Genomic DNA, 23,203 nt, shown 5'->3' on the forward strand with positions numbered 1-23,203 from the left:
TGGCACTAGGAATCAGAGCATTTTGTCATATAGCATTAACACATATTATAAAAGTGCGTAGTGTCAAAGGAATAGAACCACCAGCATTCAAAAGCAGCTTTGTCAACTAGGCAATAAAACACTCTACAGTATGTCTCTCCATTGTCCATCATGAATACACTGGTAGTAACTTTGAAATGAAAAAAAAAAAAAGAAAAAAGGAGCTGTAACCCCTTTTATTTTCTCTGTTTAAAATCAAACAGAAAACAAACAAACATCAATTCTGTTATACACTGACATTTTCAAAGTACATCATTTGTACAAGAGAAGGACTAAGAACAAAAATGTGTTTACAGAGATCCAAACATAAGTGAGTGTCAGCGCCTCTCACACAGCTTTCCGGTGGTACTCAGGGGGAGCCACTTCATAATCGCTGGCACTAAACAAAGTTGCAGAATTCTTTGCCAGGTATCTAAAAATAAAATGTTCATCATTACAAAGACGAAGAAGAATCATATCTTGACCCGAATCCCTTCTCACTTAATTATATACAAAAGCCATACAAAACACTTTCTTAAAATATACTAAAATAATCACACCTCACAGTAAAACCACGTAATTACAAACTCAAATAAACAGGGCTATACCAGACAACAATGCACAAAAGAATGAAGTCCAGAATTACTCATTTCCAAACAGCAAACAGCTGTCTTCAGAATACCAACTTGAGAGCTTGGACTATCTTTTAAGAAATAGATGTTATTATCAAAAGACTAACATATTGGTGTTTTCTTTAACTCTTTGAAATTCGTTATATTAAATATAGATTCAGAAATTGACAAGTAAATTTCAAATTTAAACTTGAAATTAACACCATAAAAAGCAAAGGGATCTGAAATGTCAAGCAGAAGAGCACTTTTATTTCATAAATAAACTGAGATAAAGAGAAGATGTTTATCATTGGTAGAGTGAGGACTATTAAGGCTGTTTAGATTCCAGGCCCATGTTGCAGTTTTAAAATCTTTACGATGAAATACACATTTTTGAAAATTCAAATACAGAAATAAAGTAGAAAGTAAAAACTGAAAACTTCAACCTTCCCTTCCCAACACTATGTCCAAGAAATAATCCACTGTTAAGTATGATCCACGTTCTTCCAAAAATTGAAACTGTTTCTCTACAAATGAGGGAGTCATATCATACTCTATTGTCAACTTTTTTTAAATTAACACAACTTGGATATCTTTCCTGATCAGTGTATTTAGACCTACCCCATCCCTTTAATAGCTGCTTGGTTGTTTACAATTCATCACTACTATTAAAAAAAATACCCAATGCAATAAACATGCTTGGAAATCTTTGTGTATTTAAGTATTTTCTACAGGATATAAACACACTTGAAATTTTAACATGCATTGCCAAAATGCCCTCCAAAAGGCTGTAGATTGCCCTTTTCCCCACTTCTTCAATCTTTATAACCTTGGCCAATCTGACAAGACATTTTAATTATCTTAATGTTAAACATATTTTTTGTGGCCTTTTGTACTGTGAATTTCTGTGAATTTCCCATGTCCTACTTTTCACTAATGTTTTTCTTACTGAATAAGAACTCTTCTTTGTTTATTAAAGATTCCAGCTCTTTATCATATGTTAACATATATTCCCTTCATCTTTAAGAGAATATTTTTATCACATAGAATCTTAACTTTTTACATAGTCAAACTGATCAATCATTTCCTGTATTGAGTGTTATTTTTAGAAAGACTTTTCTCACTGTGAAAATCGTAAAAACATTACTCTTTTTCCCTTCATTATCTTAGTAGTTTTAATTTTACACTGAAATTTTTGATTCATCCAGAATTTTGGTGCACGACAGTAAGTGTGGGTCTAAGTTTCTTTCTTTCCAAAGACTAGCCAGTTGTTCCCATCACCATCTACTAAGTACTACATCTTTTCTCCATATTGCTCCAATATGCCACTCTACCACTTCTGATCTTTCCATACATTTGCATTTATATTGTTCCATCTACAATGTATCTACTCCTGTACCAATACCACGTTGTTTTGTTTAGTTTTGTTACGTTTTAATAACTACAGTGTCAATCTATCAGAGTAATTTTCAGTATACCGTACTAAATTCATGTTTTCAATTCAAACACACTCTTAAGACTTACTTGAGGAAATCATGAAGATAATTCAGTAATAAAGCAAGGCTCTTCTCATCCAGAGGTGTATAGGCCAACATTGCTCCAATTCGTACTATTTAAACAAAAGAACTTAGTCAAAGTTAACCCAAAGTAGCACTATAAGAACATAATCATGTATGTATATGCAACCATCACTGATTCCTTTAAAATACATGACTTTAGAATCTCTTCTCAAGATTTTGACATTTAATAAATTATATTAATGAATTAAAAAATAGATTAGATTTTTAAACAGATTCTGATATTTCACATTTTAGATAAGTTCAAATTAAAATGGAATGTTTTCAAATGTTACTTTGATATCAATTAGGAAGGATAAAATATTAAAGGCCCAAGGAAAACAGTAAAATTTTATTTTCTAAATGGTGCATTACCAAATAATCTCAGTAGATGTGGCGCTCCATACACCTGAGACATGGGAGCATCAGGGTGATCTGCAAGGATTTCAGCATACTGTGGTCTCTCAAATTTGTAGAGTAGCTGAGTGCCCAACATTACATTGAAGTATTCCTTTATCCCTGCCACAACTTCATTAACAGCATACTCCCTATAAATGAACAAAAATATTTTACTTTCAAAGCAGGTCACTGAAAAGAAGTGAGAGATGGGGGCTAATTCAACCAACATGAGGGAAGGGATTAAGTTAAAGGTTGAACGAATGACAACGAACCTTTACTGAACAGATGTTTTAAAAAAGGGATTTAACAAAAGCACAAGAAATCATTTCCAAAAATAAACATCAGCAGCAAGCAAACTACAGCCCTCAAGCTAACAATGGTTTTTACGCTTTTAAATAGTATTTTAAATGGTTATGTATGTATGTACACATAATAGTTTCAATTTTTCCTAAAATCTTTACTATCTGGCCCTTTAAGAAAGTTTGCCAGCCAGACCTCTTGTATCAAACCAATGAAATTCTATTTTACTAATTTCTGATGGTATTGTTTTAGATTAAGTACACATTTCAGCTGACTTATTTGGAAATAAAAATATTCTAAAGAAAATGCCTGGGTATACTTCAAAGATGTATATATTCTTACTTATTGTCTGTGTTTCCTCGAGATTTCTTATAATTTGCATAATCCTCTAGAATGGAATCCACATTCTTCTTGGCAGGAAGATAAAAAAGCTATGGAAACAAAAACATTTGAATGTCAGTATTTTCTTTTTTAAAGAAAAACTACACTGGAAACGCTTTAATGCAATAAAAGATCACCTAATGGTATTACAAAACAGGAAAAGGCACTGTTCAGTGCTTGAAACACAGCCAATGTGGCTGAGGAACTAAAAATTTAGTTGTACTTACTTTCAATTAAATAGACAAATGTGGCTAGCAGCTGCCATACTAGACAGCACAACTCTAAAGACTGGTAATCTATTGGACACACATACACTATATTACTACATATAGAATGTACCAGACATAAATGTACCTCCTCCATAGTATCATGACGTCTTCATTTACTGTGCGCAATTATGTGCTAGACCCTGCCTAAAGCATTTACATGAATTCTCTTTTCACCTTCTCATCAATACTACAAGGCAGGAAACCATTATTCCACTAAATGTGGAAACTAAAGCACAAAAAGGCCAGGCAATTTGTCTAAACTCATATATAGTAAGTGGCAGAGCAAAGGTCCGAGCCCTAGCAGTTTAGCTCAGAGCCCCATTAAGAATCAAAGTCTACTTATTGCATATGACTGGTGTCTCTCAAGTCTCATAATCCTCCAGCAGTCCCTACTCTTCCCTTCATTTGTTATAAGAAATTGGTTCATTTGTCCTACAGAGTTCCTCATTCTGGATTTTGATGACCGTACCCTTGTGATGTTACATGTACCTCATAATATCCCTATTTTCTGTACACTACTAATTAGACCTATGAGCTCGATTAGATTCAGGTACTTTTGGAAACCATGAATACCTTGCAGGTGCTACTGCATGCTTCCTATTACATTCCATTAGCAGCGACATATGTGAGGACGTCTCATTTTCAGTTACAGTAAGTTAGGAAACACATGCTTCTCTGTCTAGTAATTTTCAAAATGATTTCCTGCTCCAGCAACCTCCACAAATGAGTTGTCTCCACCTTTTTTATCATTATAAACTCATACTTTTACATACCTCTTTGTTTATCCCTCTCCAAGCCATTCTTTCTGATGATCAAATTGTTTAGTCTCTGAATTAAAATAATGTCATACCTTCAATATTTAAGTCTATACAACTTTTCCCTTAAAAAGAAACTTTTTTCCACACTAGCAAAATCTTATCATATAGACGACAATCTGCGTAGCTTTCAAGTTACCTGTTTTTGCCGGGTAATTAAGTCCCAGTCATCAACAAGCCATGGTTTTAGTTCTTCAGGAATCTTGACTTTAACTTCAACTCTGTTCATGAATGTTTCCTCCTATATAGAAACAAGAAGGGATTAAAAATCTGTCTTTTCTTGCTGAATAGCAACTTTAAAAGACAGGGGTTGGGGCCACCCAGTGGCGTAGTGGTTAAATTCGGCACACACTGCTTTGGCAACTCGGGTTCACAAGTTCAGATCCCAGGCGCAGACCTACACACTTATCAAGGCACGCTGTGGCGGCGACCCACATACAAAATACAGGAAGACTGGCACAGATGTTAGCTTGGGGCTAAGCTTCCTCAAGCAAAAAGGGGAGGATTGGCAACAGATGTTAGCTTAGGGCCAATCTTTCTTACCCACCCCCACCCCCCAACAAAAACCCACATGGCTTTTCTCAAGTATTAGAGGCACTGGGTATAAATTAGTTCTTTAAAGTACCCCAATGAGTTGCAGAATTGTCATTTCAAAAACTGTAAATGAAAACAACAGACAGCTAGCTGCTGGGACAAAGAATCTTATCTTGATAGATAACTGGTCTATTTAGTGCCTTTTCACATGAAGGCAAAAATTCTTTAGCCAATTTCCTTTTCTTCTATAAATGAACACTTACTTGATGCACTTTTAGTATTTTCATATTGACTGCTGGTATCAAATGACTATCCCAAACACAACTATCTTAAAAGTTACATCTTTAATACACAAAATTAAATACACTGACTTCTAATCAAGTCTTCAAGAAGTGCCCAAAGGCGCCTAATTTTTCAGAACATACCACTATTCATAAGTATACCACTGCTTTAAAACCTTAGCTTCAGAAATATAAACTGTATCAGTTAAAAATTAAAACCCTAATAAATTTTCAAATTCACAACTTTGAAAAGTATAAATATAATAAATTAGAAGACATTTTATCACTTACATAAGAATTCTATAACTATTACACCCACACATACATATGTGGAACTGATAGGCTTTTATGGTATTTTTTTTTAACTGGTTTATTAAATCATCTTAGGACATATTAAATCATTTAATGTGACCTAATAAATATACAGTCTAACACCAAAAAAGTATTTAGTCATGTACATGAACAAAGAGCTTATAAACATACATCTACCGATGAGCTGTGAGGCGGAAATCTAGCAGGGACATACGGACATATCTAGAGCTACAAGTGACATAAAGATTTATACAAATATATCCTTTATCCAAAAAAGGGGAATATTTTCATTTCAGTAGTTAACCATGTTAGCAATGCTTTTGAGATCCAAAGTTCTATGACTATTTCATTGTGTTGTAACATTGACAAGACTAAAAATTCTAAGATGCTATTTATAAACTTAAGGAAAAACTCACATTTTCAACAGTAGGATCTACTCGAGCCCTTTTCTTGCGAGGAGGCTGAGGTGTCTCACTGGTACTGCCACCATCTCCATTTCCAGGTGCTATAAAAATTCAGGGGTCAGAAGGGAGGACTTTTAGCTTAGCAAATGAGAAACTCCTTTAAGGAAAATAGTCTCAAGACACACCCTCTCTTCATTTTTCCATTATATAGGTGTTACTTGAATCTACATTAAAGAATCATATTCCCACCAAAAATATAACTTTTATCAACAGCCCTACCACACATTTAGTATAAGGCAACATTTAATATTATCATCTTACATTTATTAAAAATTTTTATCTTCTCAGGGTTAGTCATTAAGACTAAAGAACATGAAGGTAATACATGCTTACAGGTTTCTCCATGGTAAAGAGTATCAGAGTTAGGTCTCTACTACAAGGTACCTCACTCTGTAACATTGCTGTGACTCGTATCTGACACCATCAACAAACATGAGAAGCTAACTCTAAAATTTTATAACTTTTAAAATTTACCAGTGAATTCAAAATGTAAATATTTCATAAAGGTAAAATAATTTTAACAAAGTTAATATTCTTACTTTTCTGCTTGTTCTTTTTTGTTTTCCTGAAAGGGGTGACAAAAGGAGAAAGAAAGTTAAGTAATTATTGCTAGTAAAACTGCCTCTGTTTACAGGGTTAAGTTGAGAGAAATACTGCCTTGCATAAGATCAGCCAGTGAACATAGTTTCCTGCTAGGACACAGGATTTTTATTCATAGTTGGCTAAATTCACATCTCTCTCCATGTAACAGAAAAATAAACCAAGACACATCAGAAAGCTTCCTTCCCGGGTTATATTAACTTATAAGTTTATAGCATATGTTACAAATAAATAGTTTATAAGAATATTACATTCATACCACCAAAAAAAAGTTTCAAAGGTCAAAATATTTTTCTCAACTACTTTAGTACCAACGTAAGTTTATTTTAGATTTGTATGCTTTAAGATCAATCCAGAGGCTGGCCCTGTGGCAAAGCGGTTAAGTTCAGACATCCCACTTTGGCAGCCCAGCGTTATGACGGTTTGGATCCTGGGTGCGGACATCGCACTGCTGCACCCCACACACATAACCAGAAAGACCTACAACTATGTACTGGGGAGCTTTGGGAAGAAGAAGAAAAAAAAGACCAATCCATTACTCCACTCTCCCTGGTCTGAACTCTCACTCTATTTCTTCTCTAAACTACATTCCCTCCTTTTCAATACTGAATACTCTATTCTCTCATGTGTAAAACAAAGCTAATGTCTCCTTCCTCTTGGTTATCATATCTAATAGCAACTTAATTCACGTCTCTTTATATACTGCCAAATAGGAAATTACTAACATTGACTTTATACATAATTATTTCTGGAATACAAGGAAAACAGTTTGCAAAGCCCACTGATTACGGATTACATCTGGTGAGACCACACCGAAACACCTGAGTATTTACTTTTCTATAGTTTTAAATAATATTTATAAACATTATTAATTAACTGTACTCATTTTTAGAGCTTGGGTTTCATTTTACAACTCAAATTAACTTATATTTGCTTATAAACACAAAAATATGGCCACATGAAAGTGCAGGTTTTTTCCTGTTTCTCTAAGGTTAACATCTCATCTGTAACACAAGTATTTGTTGGAGAGAATTTGTGGGTCAGATTAAACCATGAACTTTTACTTGTACATGTCAAGAACACGTGGGAACGAAGAGAAACACAGAGCCCTTACACTCACTCCTTACCATAAAATTTAAAAAATATTGACAACTGATCCCAACACTAAAGTAAAGATCTATAAACTATACTTCAATAAATCCCAGTAGTAAAGACTCTTGGACATTCTCACTTCAACCTTCTTGCTTGTGTTAAACATTCAAGTTAGTTTTTCAAACCATCCAACAGGATTTCATAGAATAAACTGATGGCATTGTTTATACTCCTATTTCCAAAACTGCTGGCGTTGCTTTTATTCCTATTTCCAAGGCCTATGACTAAATATTATATAGTCAAAATACAAGCTGTTAGAGTCAATTTGAAGAGTAACTAAAGTCCTAAGTCATTCTTTTTTTGAGGAAGATTAGCCCTGAGCTAACATCTGCCACCAATCCCCCTCTTTTTGCCAAGGAAGACTGGTCCTGAGCTAACATCCATGCCCATCTGTCTCTACTTTTATATGTGGGACGCCTACCACAGCATGGTTTGTCAAGCAGTGCCATGTCTGCACCCAGGATCTGAACCAGTGGACCCCGGGCCTGCCGAGGCAGAATGTGCACACTTAACCACTGCACCACCAGGCTGGCCGCATAAGTCATTCTTAAAAAAAAAAATCACTCCAGGGTCCGGCCCAGTGGTGCCGCAGTTAAGTTCGCACGTTCCACTTCTTGGCAGCCTGGGGTTTGCCAGTTCAGATCCTGGGTGTGGACATGGCACCACTTGGCACACCATGGTGTGGCAGGCGTCCCACATATAAAGCAGAGGAAGATGGGCATGGATGTTAGCTCAGGGCCAGGCTTCCTCAGCAAAAAGAGGAGGACTGGCAGTAGTTAGCTGAGGGCTAATCTTCCTAAAAAGAAAAAAGAAAACAGAACAATAAAAATTTCATCAAAATCAAAGAATGAAAAAAAATGACCAGGTTAAATTACTCAATATTTTTATTTTAAAATAGACTGCCTATACTACCACAGAAAAGCAACACTCAAGATTACATGATACCTTCTAAGCACTCAGATTATAATCTTATCGAAATGTCACTTTTGCAGTGGTTAAGTGTGCATGCTCCACTTGGGCTGCCGGGGGTTCACAGGTTCAGATCCTGGGTGTGCACCAGCACCACTTGTCAAGCCACGCTGTAGTGGCTACCCATTTAAAATAGAGGAAGATTAGCACAGATGTTAGGTCAGCAACGATCTCTGTCAAACAAAAGGAGGAAGACTGGCAACAGATGCTAGCTCAAGGCCAATCTTCCTCACATTATAAATAAATAAATAAAACACTTGCCCCACTAAAAGGAAAACTCCTGGAGAAGTATTAGGTTCCATGTCTCAGGGCAGAAAACGTGCAAGGTGAGCCTGGAACATCTTATCCCACCTACTGACAAGGAAGGTCCAAGATCCATCCCTCAAAGGACTCAGGAAGCCAACTCATTTGAAGAGGCCCCCACTGTCCAAGGACGGCAAATTTGAATTTTAAAGCTTTACTTTATTATATACTTACTCAACCATTATTTTTGCAGTCAAAACTGTGCAACACTTTACATTCAAATACAAATAATTTTTAGGCCTACTACTACCTAGATTAGGTTTCTACACTGACTTTCTGCACAGTGATAAAGAATTAGCAATAAACCAAAATATGACTTTATTGAGAACAATCCATTGTATTTTTCCATATAATAAGAAAGTCACTGCCTTTTAAGACTTAACTGCTATTAAATCCTAATGAATATTACTATAGAGCCAAAGAACCAGATCATGGTTATGCTACTACTTATTAACAAAAGCTATGAGCCATCCTCAAATAGTAACACTTAATCTTGCCAAGTCAATTATCTTCTCAACAAAAAGGTAAAACTTCAAACATTTCAAAACGCATAATTACCTTCACTAACACCTAATTTTTAGGTAAAGTCAGACCAGTAACTCTAAAAGCAACAGAATGTAATTTCAAGGAAAAATATACAAACTTCTCTTAAATAAACATTTTAGAGCATGTTACTTTTAATCTTTTGACAAAAAGCCCATGACTATTCATTAAAATTATCTGTTCTTAAATGAAAATATTCAAGTGTCAAGAAATAAAATAATCTTTTAATGCTTTATGTTGTTTTCATTTACTAAGTAAAGTTACCATTACTACATTGGCTTTCAGGTACATAAACTTTAGATATACGCCAACGTGTGTGCACGTGACTTCCACAAACAGGCTTATTACCAAGATATTCCGAATCTTAAGCATTAACAAGGAATGGTTTTCTTTTTGGGGGGGGGGGGGAGCGGTAATTTGAAACCTTAATATCTCACGTATTCTTACCATGTGTTTTGAGAGGAATTAAATGTATTTTTAGCACTTCTGGAAAAGCAAATCTACCCCAAAAATATCTCAAAACTCGTGTCCTAGTGATAATTCAATACTATGTTTGAAAAAGAAAACATACTACATGCATATATATAGATTTACACATACAACTTGAAGATAAGGGTTGTGAATCTATTTTAATGCCACTGAACTATACACTTCAAAGTAAGTTAAGGGCCAGTCCTGATAGCCTAGTGGCTAAAGTTTGGCATGGTCCGCTTCAGTGGCCCAGGTTCAGTTCCCAGACACAGAACCACACCACTCGTCTGTCAGGAGCCATGGTGTGGCAGTGGCTCACACAGAACAACTGGAAGGACTTACAGCTAGAACATTAAAACTAAGGTATTGGGGCTTTGGGGAGGAAAAAATATATATACATTAAAAAAAATGAGTTAAGTGCTTTTATGTTATGTATGTTTTATCATAATAAAAAAAAAGGGGGTAAGCAAATCTGCTAAGGAAAATAAAGGCATTACTATGTATTATCAACAACCCAACACACCTCAGAATGGGATTCTCATTGGCATTTTTCAAGTTACAACAATGTTCCAGTTTCCCTTGTCAATAAACCCTAACACATGATAATGGGTATGAACTTTGAATTTCACTTAAAAAGCAGTATGCAGAATTAAAACAAAGATAGAGCTTCTTACACTTCAACATTTTTCTGCTGCAGCCCAGATGTCTTCTTTCCTGGAGCAGCCCCTCTCATCTTCCCCTCTGCATATTGCTCCCTTGAAAAATAATTTCAATAGAGTTATCATAAAATGAGTACTGACGTGGAAAAATAAATTGTGCAGCTTAATTCCATTTTGAATTTTATACTCAAATTGAGGCCCCAAGCCTATACATATTCTGATACAAAGTTCCTAACAAGTTGGACAAAGAGATAATATATTTACAAAACTCAATTCAAGAAAGCAAGAGTAAAAATCCCCAAGAATTTGCTCTTTTATATCTACTAAAATTAAAGTAAATGTAGTAAAAAGTGACCATAATAGATCTTCTCTCATATAATCAAAAATTCCATTTGTTTTGGGATTCACTAATCCCAATGTTTTTATTTGATCCCATTTCATTTCCATTTTCTTGACACACATTTCAGCATTGAAATTAAAAGAAACCAATTACCCTACAGACCACATAGTCTTTCTGGGCTCCTTTTCTCAACATGCTTTCGGAGATGAACAGTAGTTTAATAGGGATGCCCCTTCTCTCTGCTTTGTTTCCCATCAAGTGTACCTTCTACAGAGCCCAGAAGATAACAAGTTTGCAACTACAGAAATTTCCAACAACATCCTGCTCTCGTTTCCTACCTACCTCTAAGGACAAACTCAAGAAATGGCACGTATGCTACTTTCCTTTCCTAGGAAAAGATTCTCTGATTAATTGAAGTCAAAGCCATAAAACAGCAGCTGACAGGTACCAGGAATTGTTTTATGGGAAGGCAGCCAACATGATTCCTATTGTTCATTCCATTTCCAAAAATTAATTTAAAAACATTTCTCCTCAATATTCATGTTGCAAAACAAACTTACTGATTGGCTTTTTGAAGTTCTCGCTGTTTCTGCAGATTGGTGTCCACGTATTTGAGTACTCGGCTTTCTGGAACCCATTCATCCCAACTGAAAAAGAGAAAAGTTAAAATATCATTGAAAAATATTTTCATTACCATTCAGACTGTCTTCCAATTATTTTTTAGAGATCCAAAAGGCAAGACTCTGGATTTCTCTGAAGTTATCGGATGAACAAGCACTACAAATCCATTCTCAACTAAAATGAAAATCTCTGTTCTGTAAAGCAAGTAAACTTCATAGTCTCAAAAGAAGCATTCTAAATCTAAACTGCCATAGTCCAAAAGCAGATTATTCAAATAGTTTTTTTAAATGGCCTAAGAACACAGCAATGAGGAACCTAAGTTCCTAAGGAATTATCTTTACAGAATAAAGATACTTTAAACAACTTTAATTTCCAAAAAATGAAGCACAGTAGTCCATAAGCTGACTTCTTAGAGAACTAAACTAACTGGCTAGTTAGCTGTGTAGAACAGCAAAGTTACAGAACTCTGTACTATAAATGGGGATAACAGTACCTATCTCAAAGGATTATTATGAGAAATAAGTAATAGATGTAAAACACTTCCGTCTCACACATAAAAAATAAACACTCAAAGTATGTCAGAAACACATTACATCTACAATACTCAAATACCATCTAGATCAACTCAGCTAAGACTGTAAATTAAAGTATTACAACGGTTTAGCAGAGTATATCATCTTCAACCTTCACTCACTCACAAATGAAAACACTAACTTCCAAGGCACAACCAGAAAGATAACTTTCTAAACAGCAACAAGTAGAACCAATCACTCTCTTAAAATATTCAGTTGCTAACACATTCTGACACTTAGAAAAAGCTCCTTCAAAGCAAGATTTGTGATGTGGTTTTTTCCCAAAGGGCGGGGAGAGATTTCTTAGGCAATGCTTAACTTTTCGTGCAAAATGACTCTTTTCTCCTGCTGATGGAGCTCCTTTAGTGACACAATTAGATGTATCCTCAAAGCAAAGTCTTATTTAATGATTTCCCATCTCTGACCTCTTATATAACACAGTCAAAAGGAGAATAAATATATAAATAAGCAATCCTCCACATGATTTCCTAGAGAAAACTTTAAAGCATGCATTTACCTAGAGGTCAGGAGGGGGTGGTGTACTGAGGGAGCTCCTTCAGGAACAGGAAAAAGGGCTACAATATCCTCACGTGTCTTCAAAGTTTTTTCAGAGCGCCTGGGCCTCACAGCACTTCTGATACAGACAGCATAGTACAAAGTAATCTCAGTAACTAGGTGCAGAATTTAGCTTAAGCTTTATTAAGATTTATTTACAAATGGAATATTTAAATGTTTGTGTCAACAAATTCCAATAAGGAAAATTTGAAAATTTAGAAATATTATCTACTGTGCTTTTGAAAAGTGTATCATATTTACTGAAGTTTAAGAAAATTCCAGGGGCCGGCCCCCTGGCTGAGTGGTTAAGTTTGCATGCTCTACTTCGGCGGCCGAGGGTTTCGCCAATTCAAATCCTGGCTGCAGACATGGCACCACTCATCAGGCCTTGCTGAGGGGGCATCCTACATGCCACAACTAGAAGGACCCACAAGTAAAAAATATACAACTATGTACTGGGGGCTTTGGGGAGAAAAAGGAAAAATAAAAATGAAAAAGAAAATTAAAAAATAAATAAATAAATCGAAAATTCCAGCAGGCGGCCTCAGGGCCTAGTGGTTAAGTTCAGTACGTTCTGCTTCCACAGTTTGGGTTCAGTTCCTGGGCTCAGACATACGCCACTCATCAGTGGCCATGCTGTGGCAGCAACCCATATACAAAAGAGAGGAAGACTGGCACAGATGTTAGCTCAGGGCGATTCCACCTCAGCAAAAAAAAGAAAATTCCAATTTGGAGATTGGGTTTTTGCTGTATGATTTTCTGAGAGTAAGGTATCCTGAAAACCATTTTCAAAATGAGGATCTTAATTTTTATTTATGTATCTACTTACATCCATTCCAATGCTGTCTAAATTAAAGGGAGCTAGCAAACTTTTATTTACCACAAAGTTCCATTTTAGAATCTTGCAAATCCCTTTCCCCTGACATAAAATGCATCTAAACAAGCACCTTTATCTTAAAAACTAAGTCAATTCTATAGTTTCCTTTATATGTCAGGAGCTGAAAACCCTTGCTGAACTACAGGAAAATGAAATAACATCTTTTGCTCTGAAGAACATCACTACTAAGGTAGAAAGCGAAGGCCAAACGTGCAGCAATTTTTACATATAGGTCAAGCATAAAAGAGTCTCAGGTGCTCGCTTCGGCAGCACACTACACTAAAAAGAATCTCAGAATTTTCTAAAGGTAGATTTACTAATCCCCAAAGTCACAGTGATCCACAGCACTACTTAGAAGGCACTAAATAAAGACATAACATAGTTGTCGTGCACTTGAGTAACCCTCCCCATTTCAAAATGGGTTTAAAGGCTTCTCTACTTACTAAAAATCAAACTTTCCAACATTACATACATTTACCTACGTATCCAGTGAACTACAAAAAATACACTGTTCATTAATACTCCTCAATACATCTACAAAGACATTAATGAAGAGCTCCAATTTTAATGCCATTTTTAAATTCTTTTTCCAAGGAATAATTAATAATATAAAATTAGCTGGAAACAAAATATAAAACACAATCTATGCTGCCTATCATTTACTTGTTACTGGACTGTAACAAGGGAAAAAAGTGTTAATTTATTTCAAAGTAGTAAAATCAGAAAATACAAGCATTTGGTATTTTCACAATTTCTTATAAGCTACAAATGCCACTTAAAAAACCCAGTCTTTAAGCTATACACATTTACAGTCATGTCACTTAACAACAAGGATACATTCTTTGAAACACATCAACAGGTTATAGAATGTACTTACACAAATGTGGACGATATAACCTACTGCACACCTAGACTACAGAGTACTAATATTATGGGCCCACCGTTCTATGTGCAGTCCATGACTACACATGTAATTTTATACAAAATATTATATATTCAAGAGTTAAGCACAAAAGCTGTGTCCACAGCTATTAAGATGAAATCCTAAAATAATTATTTACAAGTGTACATGGAGAGGGCACATGTCTATCCCATAAATTTGTTATTTGTTTTTGATTTCCTGGATAAACTTTAACTTTCCCATATATAATACAGATAAGTAAGATATTCTATTTCTTGTCAAGAATTGAGATTTTCATTATATCATAATACTCTCAACTTTACCTGATATTGATAAAATATCAATATGTAAAATGTCAGTCTAATAAAAGACTAAAATAGTTTCATATTTCATTTTTTTAAACAGGGAAGAAAAAGGTATAACATATGGTAGGATCCATAAGATAAACTTTCCTGGATATTAGAATCAATTTAACATTAATACTGAAATCACATTTAAAATCATAGAAAGTTTACTTCTATAAGAACAAAAGATAGTTTTCTCCATTATTTTCCCAATTTCTCAGTATTTAAAAGCTCATGGGGTAACTTTTAAGTTACTGGTATTAGCTACCTACCATTTTTAGTAATGGAAAAAAAGAAAAATCACAAGTTGTTAGAATGTGCTTTTACACATTTTAGATTGTCACCTTTCTACAACTACACTTGGAAGAAAAGTTAAGAGTCTGACACTTCTTAGCCAAAAGCATTTTGTGAAAAAGATCTTCTAACAAATAAAACTAACCGGGTTGGTGACCTGGGTAGGGGACTGTAGGAAATAAGATCAAAGTCACAGGGTCAGTAAATGTCAGAGAAAACCTCCTTCCATAGCAATAGAGTACTCATCAAGTCAGATGGCAGTGCTCACACGGAGAACCAGGTTATCAGAGCATGGCTCAGGTGACACAAAGCCTTAAAGCTGCTAGAAAACAACTCCTAAAGAACTGTACTTTCTGGCAGTGCTATCTTTGAAAGACAAAACATCATTAACAAAATTAATTTAAAACTTCTCATGGTAAAAATTATAGCCTACCCACTTAGAAACACCAAAAATGGGTAAATTATTAGATGTGGTATTTGTGGGCCCCCAGGAAAAAGACTCATCACTGTAAAAAGAGCTCCACCAGCTGGATATTCTAGACTATGTTCAATCTACAACCACTGTCCACTCCCAGTAACAGCTGATCAATACACCATTGCTTTAAAAAAAAAAAAAAAGTCTAACTCTTCAACATGGAAAACTAGTTTGTGCAATTACATTTCTCTATCTGTTAAACCAAATGCTAAAAAGTGAACCACATGAAACAACCTTCTGTCAACATTTAATTATGTTTCCAAAGTTCAGAACATAAATTGGTCATTTCTTTCAAATCAGGCAATCTTTATCGTTTTCCCTTCTCTAGGTAGAAAAATCCAACTGGCTTTGAGTATAACTGCTTGAAATAAGGCACATAATTATCGAGTTTGTGCTAAGGGAAAAAACTCAAGCTGTCCAAAATAATAAAAAAGTAGCTGGTTGACTAATGATTATTAGACATTATACTAGAACACAAGAAACACTCCAAAGAATTTAAAATAAAATGGCTACATACCCTAATTTCTAATATATTTTCACCATACTACAAATGGTTCACCCCTGCTTTAATATGTATTATATTTAAACTGTACAAGAATTAAGAAGCATATGCCTGTACCAGTCTATGACACAAGATACCTTGTTAACTATAAATAAAACACTGCTTTTAAAGATCTAATACTCACTTTTTATTCCAACCACTGTAATGTATAAAATATTTCACTTGCTTGTCCTTTATGGCAACCTTTACACACTGAAATAAAAAAGAAAAAATTCACTTAGAAATATCAAAAAAAAAAAAAAAAAAACAGAGAGAGAGAGACCAAGAGAGATCACCTGGATGATTTTAAAGTACCTGATCTTTGAAAGCCACTCTCTACAATTAAACTCTTTGGTGGTCAAAATGAAAACAACAAAATGTGACTCTATAAAAAGAACATTACTTAAGCTTTTAGCATAGTTGAGTATTAAGACTTATAAAACTGTCAAATATTCACAATTTGTTGGAGTCAGTCCAACAAAGCCAAAGAACCATAAGCATAAAAGGTCATCCTACACCTTAAATCAACTGGCTAGATATCCAAGAACAGCTAGTGAAAGCTATGCTTCTGATTTCTCAAAGTCTAACTAGCCAGAAGCTGTATTTATTTCAAAAACAAATTCAGCTGAAGAAAAATATTTACACATCACTAAAAAACTTCATTATCTTAAGAAAGACAATAAGCTGTTTTGCTGCAGAAGATCAGCAACTACCTAAGTAACAAATTAAACACTTCATGTTCTTCTTAAAAGCAGCCAAACAAATTAGAATGAATTTAACTATGACAAGTGATGACTATCTGGTTTTGGAGTTTAAAGTATTCATCAAAGAATCACGATAGTTTAAGCTATTCCAATAACCATTTAAAAATCATTCACTGGAGTGTTTTTGCTGCCAGAGGAGAAAAACCTGCCAGTTTAGTAGTTTGCCAGAAGTTGACAGAACAAAATGATCGACAGGACTCGTATTTACTTACAAACTGTATTAGCATTCTAACATAAAGATATATGTACATATGGGGCCGGCCCAGTGGCTCAGCAGTTAGGTGCACATGTTCAGCTTCGGCGGCCCAGGGTTCGCCAGTTCAGATCCCAGGTGCGTACATGGCACCGCTTTGCAAGCCATGCTGTGGCAGGCGTCCCACATATAAAGTAAAGGCAGATGGGCACGGATGTTAGCTCAGGGCCAGTCTTCCTCAGTGAAAAGAGGAGGATTGGCAGCAGTTAGCTCAGGGCTAATCTTCCTCACAAAAAAAAAAAAAAAAAAAAGATAAAAGTACATAAAATTCCTCACTACCTCCATGAATCCAAATTCGGCCGTTCGACAACTTTAAAAAAACACATCTATGTATTCAAAACAAGTAAAAAGTAGTGAAAATGGTTATTTTATCACACTGACACTTTACAATTGTTATGACTATTTTCACAGAAACTATTCAATGAGAATATACGTAAAAACTGCTTTTAACTAAATTTTATACCATTCTGTATACCGTGTTGATTTTCTTAAAAATTACAACTGTTAAAAGTAGTCTCATCTTAAATATTTGTGCTTAAAAAAAGTTACCAGAAACAAAATACCAAAAACATTTCTGACTTTGGAATGCATCATCCCATTTATCTTCAGCTAAATGTATAATCAGTTTTTATAATCAGTCTGTATAACACTGATACAGAGGAAAGGGAATCCCCCAGGATTCAAACTTTGCCAGACAAACAAAAGTTAAATGTACTCATTTTTAATGTTAGCTTTCACCTATAATATAATTAGCTCACTGTTTACTCAGCATCCCATATTGGCATATAAAATTGATTTTGGCAGTTATTTTCTCACATTCTCACAGTTATACGATGCTATTTGCTCCCACAACCAATCTTCTATCTTTCCCTTCAAATACTCCTCCTAACTCCCAGGGCTTTAGCAAGTCAGTGAGATGAATGGCAAGGTAGCAATGCTTTGACCAACTAAACAAACAGTAAGACACCCAGAAAGAAGATGAGGAGCTCTACGAACTACTAATCTATGAAAAAGGCAACTCTCTTACTAAAGCTATCAGTCATTGAAATTTGATACGAAAAAGTCAGATCTAACCAGTAATTTCAGCTAACATCTCAAAGGAAGATGGGTTTCATACCTTTGCTTCATAAAGAAGAGGCCCATGAAAGCACAGCACTCGCTCACCTGCAAAAGTAAAAAAAATACTAGGTTAATTGTAATTTCTCTCCATATACAAGAAGATTCACATCTGAGAAAGCCATCACACTTTTACTATGGTATTCCTCGAAAAATCAGCCAACTGGGTACGGCTATGTATGGATCAACACTTCAGATCAAACTTCAACAGTACCCTACAACAAAAATACCTTAGTATCCGATGCAAACAACAAAAAATAATTAGGGGCCAGCCCCGTGGCCGAGCGGTTAAGTTCGCGCGCTCCGCTGCGGGGGCCCAGGGTTTGGATCCTGGGCGCGGACATGGCACTGCTCATCAGGCCACGTTGAGGCAGCGTTCCCATGAGCCGTAACTAGAAGGACCTGCAACTAGGCTATACAACTATGTACCGGGGGGGATTTGGGAAGATAAAGCAGGGAAAAAGAAAAAAAAAAGATTGGCCACAGTTGTTAGCTCAGGTGCCAACGTTTAAAAAAAAAAAAAAATTACTGCTTTTAAAACATAGTTTTGAAAACTTACCACAACTTATAAATCTTCAACCCTGAAATATTGTTATCCCACAGCAAATCTGCATACTCATTTCCAACATATTTACCCAGTGTCTTTTGTGTGCCTGCTTGTGCTAATAAGCACTGTCACATTAATGGGGGATATTGATATGTAAGCAAGTAGATTTGCACAATTTATTGGATTTCATATTTTAACTATCTTCATAAGCGATAAAAAGGAGGACCGATGAGCTACTTGGGAAGGTCACAGGGAATCCAAGCAGAGGGAAACAACTGGTACAAAAGCATAGAAACATGATAAGGTGACACTAACAGATTACTATTTAAATATGAACGGTTCACTATCACTTGAACATAGGATAAACATATAAAAGTAGAAATGAAAGTTACGAAGATTACGGAATGCCTTACATGTCATAAAGTCTGCACTTTATCCTGTACAGAAGTATTCTCAGATCTGACCAAGAATCTCTTGCAGCAGTTTTTAAAACTAGATTTTCAAGCCTCACCAGAGACCTATATTAGAATCTCCCCAAGTAGCCCCAGTGTAACTTTTAATATTATCAAAGTTCTCTACATAATTCTTGTGCAGTAGTCCACTCTGAAGAACCACTGCCAGAGATTGTTGGACCTGTGCAGAACTTCAAGTAAAGATTGGAAACAGGGAGTCTGGTCAAAGACTTCCTCCAATGCGCAGGATAAGAATTGAAATAAGTATGAATGAAAAGCAATGAGAAGTTAAGGACAACTAAGCAAAAGCAGAAAGAGTTTAGATGACTTCCAGGCTGGTGAGAGCACTAACCAGAACAGAAAATGGAGGGAAGGGGTTTCAGATCAATTTCGGAATATGTGGCTACAGCACATGGGAAACCCAGCCATCTTGTAAGTAGTTGACTACACATGCCTGGAGCTCAGGAAAGAGCTGGGCTGGAACCATGATTGAACACTGCGGGCAAGAATGAAACTGTGGGGATATAGATAAGCTATGGCATTAATAAAGAGCAGCACCAAAGATCAGATATCTGTCTCCTAATTTCACTCTCCAGGTACACTTTAAAAGCACCCTGAAAACACCCCTACTCCCCACTCCCTTTGGCTGCCGCTATCAAAGACAAGTGCACGAAGCTAACTGCAATCTTGATCTCTACTCTAGCTCCCGGACCCTAATACTGTTGAAAAATCACACAGCTACCTGAGGCGGGTGACCCAGGATAACAAATGCCTATTTATGGAAGTGGAACTGGAGAGAAAGATAGGTTAATTGGGGAAAGAGGAAACCACCGTAAATGTTTTTTCAAACCTTTCTCTCCTCTCATTCCTTTCTAGTAACAAACTACAAAGGTAATTCTGCCCAATGCTCTCAACTTCAAGGCTGATGAGATTCCAAGTCCTCATCTTCCCACTGGTTTGTGCTTACTAGGAACATCACTCAAAAGCCAGCATCAGTCAATCTCAATTCCTGACAAGGCGGAAAAAACCTTCCCTCTGACAATGGGCTAGACCCCCAACAGGTTTCTTTACCCTGTGCTTTAACAGAATTTGAAGTGGAAGAGCAAGTTCAGTGCAAAACAGTCACTATGCTTAAAAACTGCTTATTTAGACTATGTTGTACCATTGTTAAATGAGAAAAACCTTAGAGTTTAAAAGAATCATGAAAAAATAGTACTTCTGATGATTCATATTTCCACCATTACACAAGCTCAATTGTGTATGGTAAAGTGATGATAAGGGCAAAATAAGGGTAGCTTTCAAAAGGTACTCTGAAGAATTACTTTCTAAGGGTACCTTTAAAAGGGTACCAAGGGTACTTTGGTCCCCACTCTTAATTCACCACTAGAGCAGCACATGGATTCTAGTTTGCTGTTATCCCCCCTCACTCTATCATCCCGTTAGTTTAGAACTAAAGCTTTTCCTCCAGAAAGCCATCCTTGACTGTTCTGAATCTCAACTGATTTTCCTTTGATAACCTACAGTAGGGATTAACTTTTTGTGCCATGGACCCTTGACAGTTTGGTGAAACCTACAAGGCCTTTTCCTAGAATGTTTTTGTAAACACACAAAACACAGTATTACAAAGGAAACCAACTATATTGGAATAGTTATTAAACGTTTTAAATACTTTCTATGATATTGCATGAGCTCCATCTGCAGATCCAGTAACTACCGTAATTTTGAGGTAATGAGGAGCATAAATGACATCGGAATGTTATCTCCCACAACTATACTGCTGGGATATGAAAACATACTGCTACTACTACTGCGGGGTTGGGGGAGAGGGAGCTACATTCATAACTGAAATACTGAATTTCAGTTAGACAATAAAGAAAAATAACTTTTTCCCATCCAAGTTCACAGATCTTCTGAATTATATTCACAAACTCCAGATTAAGAATCCCTGGTAAAAAAAAAAAAAAAAAATCCACAGGAGATAGTTACAGCTTCTCAAGGTGGGAGAAGGCAGGTATTAAAAGTCTGAAATTATCAAAAATACCCTTGAAAACCTCTTAAATAGTCCACAAAGTTACAATATACTTGGGGTTTGATTATATGACTCCATAAGTAATTCTAACGCACATTAAAGTTTGAAAATCCTCACAACAAAATTTTCTTTGCAGATATCTGGCCATCTACGGTAACCAGCACATATATAGATAGCAATGAAAAGGTCATTTTAAAGCGTTCCCGCTTCCCTACAGTTTTACTGCCATTTTGGTTTACTGTTAAGCCTCCTCTTGAACCACACGTTAATAAACGCGTTAATCGTGAGAATTAAACACGTGTCTTCCATTGGAAGTCAGGGTCTACTGTTAGCCAAGACTTGTCGATCAAAAGTCAATTAAAAAACAACTTTCAAGTCCCTGTTAAACGTTACTGCAATTAGCCAACAACTGTATTTAAAAGACGACATCAAGGGAACTGGACTTCTAAATGGAAACATCACAATACAGCACTGAGGGAGCTTTTATTTATTTTTTTTACGAGCAATCACACAGCACGAGCGCACTCACATTCCCATCGGATCTTGGCACTGGGCTTTTTGGAGAGCAAAAGGATGCCTTCGGGCGACACAAAGCAGACAAAGACGCTCGTGCTCTTTTCTCCTGCCCCTAGCCACCTCCCCGAGGTCGGCGAGGAGCAACTGGCTTCCGCGCGCTGGCGGGGGAAGGGGGCGCTGCTCCCGCCCTCCAGCTGCCGCCGCGGCCGGAAGCCGCCGCCAGCGGCCATCATGGGCCGGCCGTCTTGCGGCGGCCATTTTACAACGCAGTTCTCCCGCCCCGGGGCACGAAGCCCACTCGCCGGCCGCAGCCTGGCGGCTCCGCCGAACGCCACCGCCTCGGGGCTCGAGGGAGCTCCGGAGCGCCCGCCGCAGGCTGCCCCCGCGGCCGGAGACGCCGCGCGAGCGCCCGAAACGGCCGCCGCTCCCTCCTCCCCCACGCCACATCACTTCCCCTCACCGCCGCCATGGCGCACCCGTCGTCGCCCCACAATAGGCTACTTTCTCCGCGCCCTCTTCCTCAGAACAATAACAAACAGCTGACTAAGGCTCTGCCACGCACCAAGCGCGCTCTCCCACTCTCACGCCGGCAGAACGCTTTCGCCTCACAAGGCGTTTTCTCCCAATGACGCACCGAACGTACCGCCGCAATGCGCTTTCTACACAAAGCCCTGCCCGCCGCCTTCTCTGGGCGCCGCCCGGCCGCCCCCGGCCCCCAAACCTCGACCACGTCGAACCCGCTTCCCTCTCCTGCGCCGTTAGGTGCCTTCTCCCCAAAGGCCCAGACTCACCCTCCTGGAATTTAGGCTTCGGGTCCTGCTTCGGCGCCATTTATAAGTGATTCGCCGCCGCCGCCTCCTTCTCCCACCACCCCCGACTACCGCCCCCTACTCTCTACCCCACCCAACTCCGCGTCAGACGCGCCGTCAGGCACCGCCAGCTCTACATCCTGGGCCCGATTTGCCAGCGCCAGCGGACCTCACAGCACCGCGACCCGCGCAGCCGCCGCTCCAGCCAACGGCTGCCCGCCGCGCCGACGCTCCTGCGCCGGCGCCGCCGCGGTGCACGCCGGGACTGGTAGTTCCGAGGCGCGTTAGGCGCCGCGGGATGGTGGGGGAGGGGCGGCGGCCCCTTCCCGTCCTCCACCCGCTGTTTACTTTCTCTGAGACGGCCTAGGGGTGTTAAAGCCTGGACTTGATTTTGTGCGTTGTTGGGGCAAGGGGAAGACCGGCAGTGTGCATCACCGGCGATAAAAGAATGGTAAAAGCCCAGTTGTGGAGGCTCATGGGCAATATAGGGCCACAATGATGTGGGCTTTGGCGTGACCTGAAAGAAAAGGCTGCCTCTGAAGCCTACTTTGAAAAGCATC

At 37.5% G+C, this 23,203-nt stretch overlaps 1 protein-coding gene across 3 annotated transcripts; it reads right to left on the minus strand.

Moving 5' to 3' along the window:
* Positions 1–61: 61 nt before the first annotated feature.
* On the minus strand, positions 62–22,904 carry MORF4L1 (mortality factor 4 like 1). 3 transcript variants are annotated; one of them, XM_044763749.2, is made up of 13 exons: positions 22,626–22,889; positions 18,292–18,338; positions 16,303–16,370; positions 12,688–12,804; positions 11,538–11,624; positions 10,653–10,733; positions 6,480–6,505; positions 5,893–5,981; positions 4,489–4,590; positions 3,227–3,315; positions 2,561–2,733; positions 2,154–2,238; positions 62–451 (listed from the first exon to the last, which is right to left on the minus strand). In XM_044763749.2, the coding sequence occupies exons 1-13, from the start codon at positions 22,663–22,665 to the stop codon at positions 367–369; spliced, it is 1,089 nt and encodes a 362-aa protein (XP_044619684.1). In that variant the 5' UTR covers positions 22,666–22,889; the 3' UTR covers positions 62–366. The 3 variants fall into 3 exon arrangements, with proteins under 3 accessions (XP_044619684.1, XP_044619695.1, XP_070353543.1); XM_044763760.2 differs by lacking the exon at positions 12,688–12,804 and having other exon boundaries at positions 22,626–22,904; XM_070497442.1 differs by lacking the exon at positions 12,688–12,804 and having other exon boundaries at positions 11,538–11,620; positions 16,302–16,370; positions 22,626–22,789.
* Positions 22,905–23,203: the final 299 nt, after the last annotated feature.

This window comes from Equus asinus, chromosome 2, assembly GCF_041296235.1.
Source record: "Equus asinus isolate D_3611 breed Donkey chromosome 2, EquAss-T2T_v2, whole genome shotgun sequence".
Taxonomy (NCBI): Eukaryota; Metazoa; Chordata; class Mammalia; order Perissodactyla; family Equidae; genus Equus; species Equus asinus.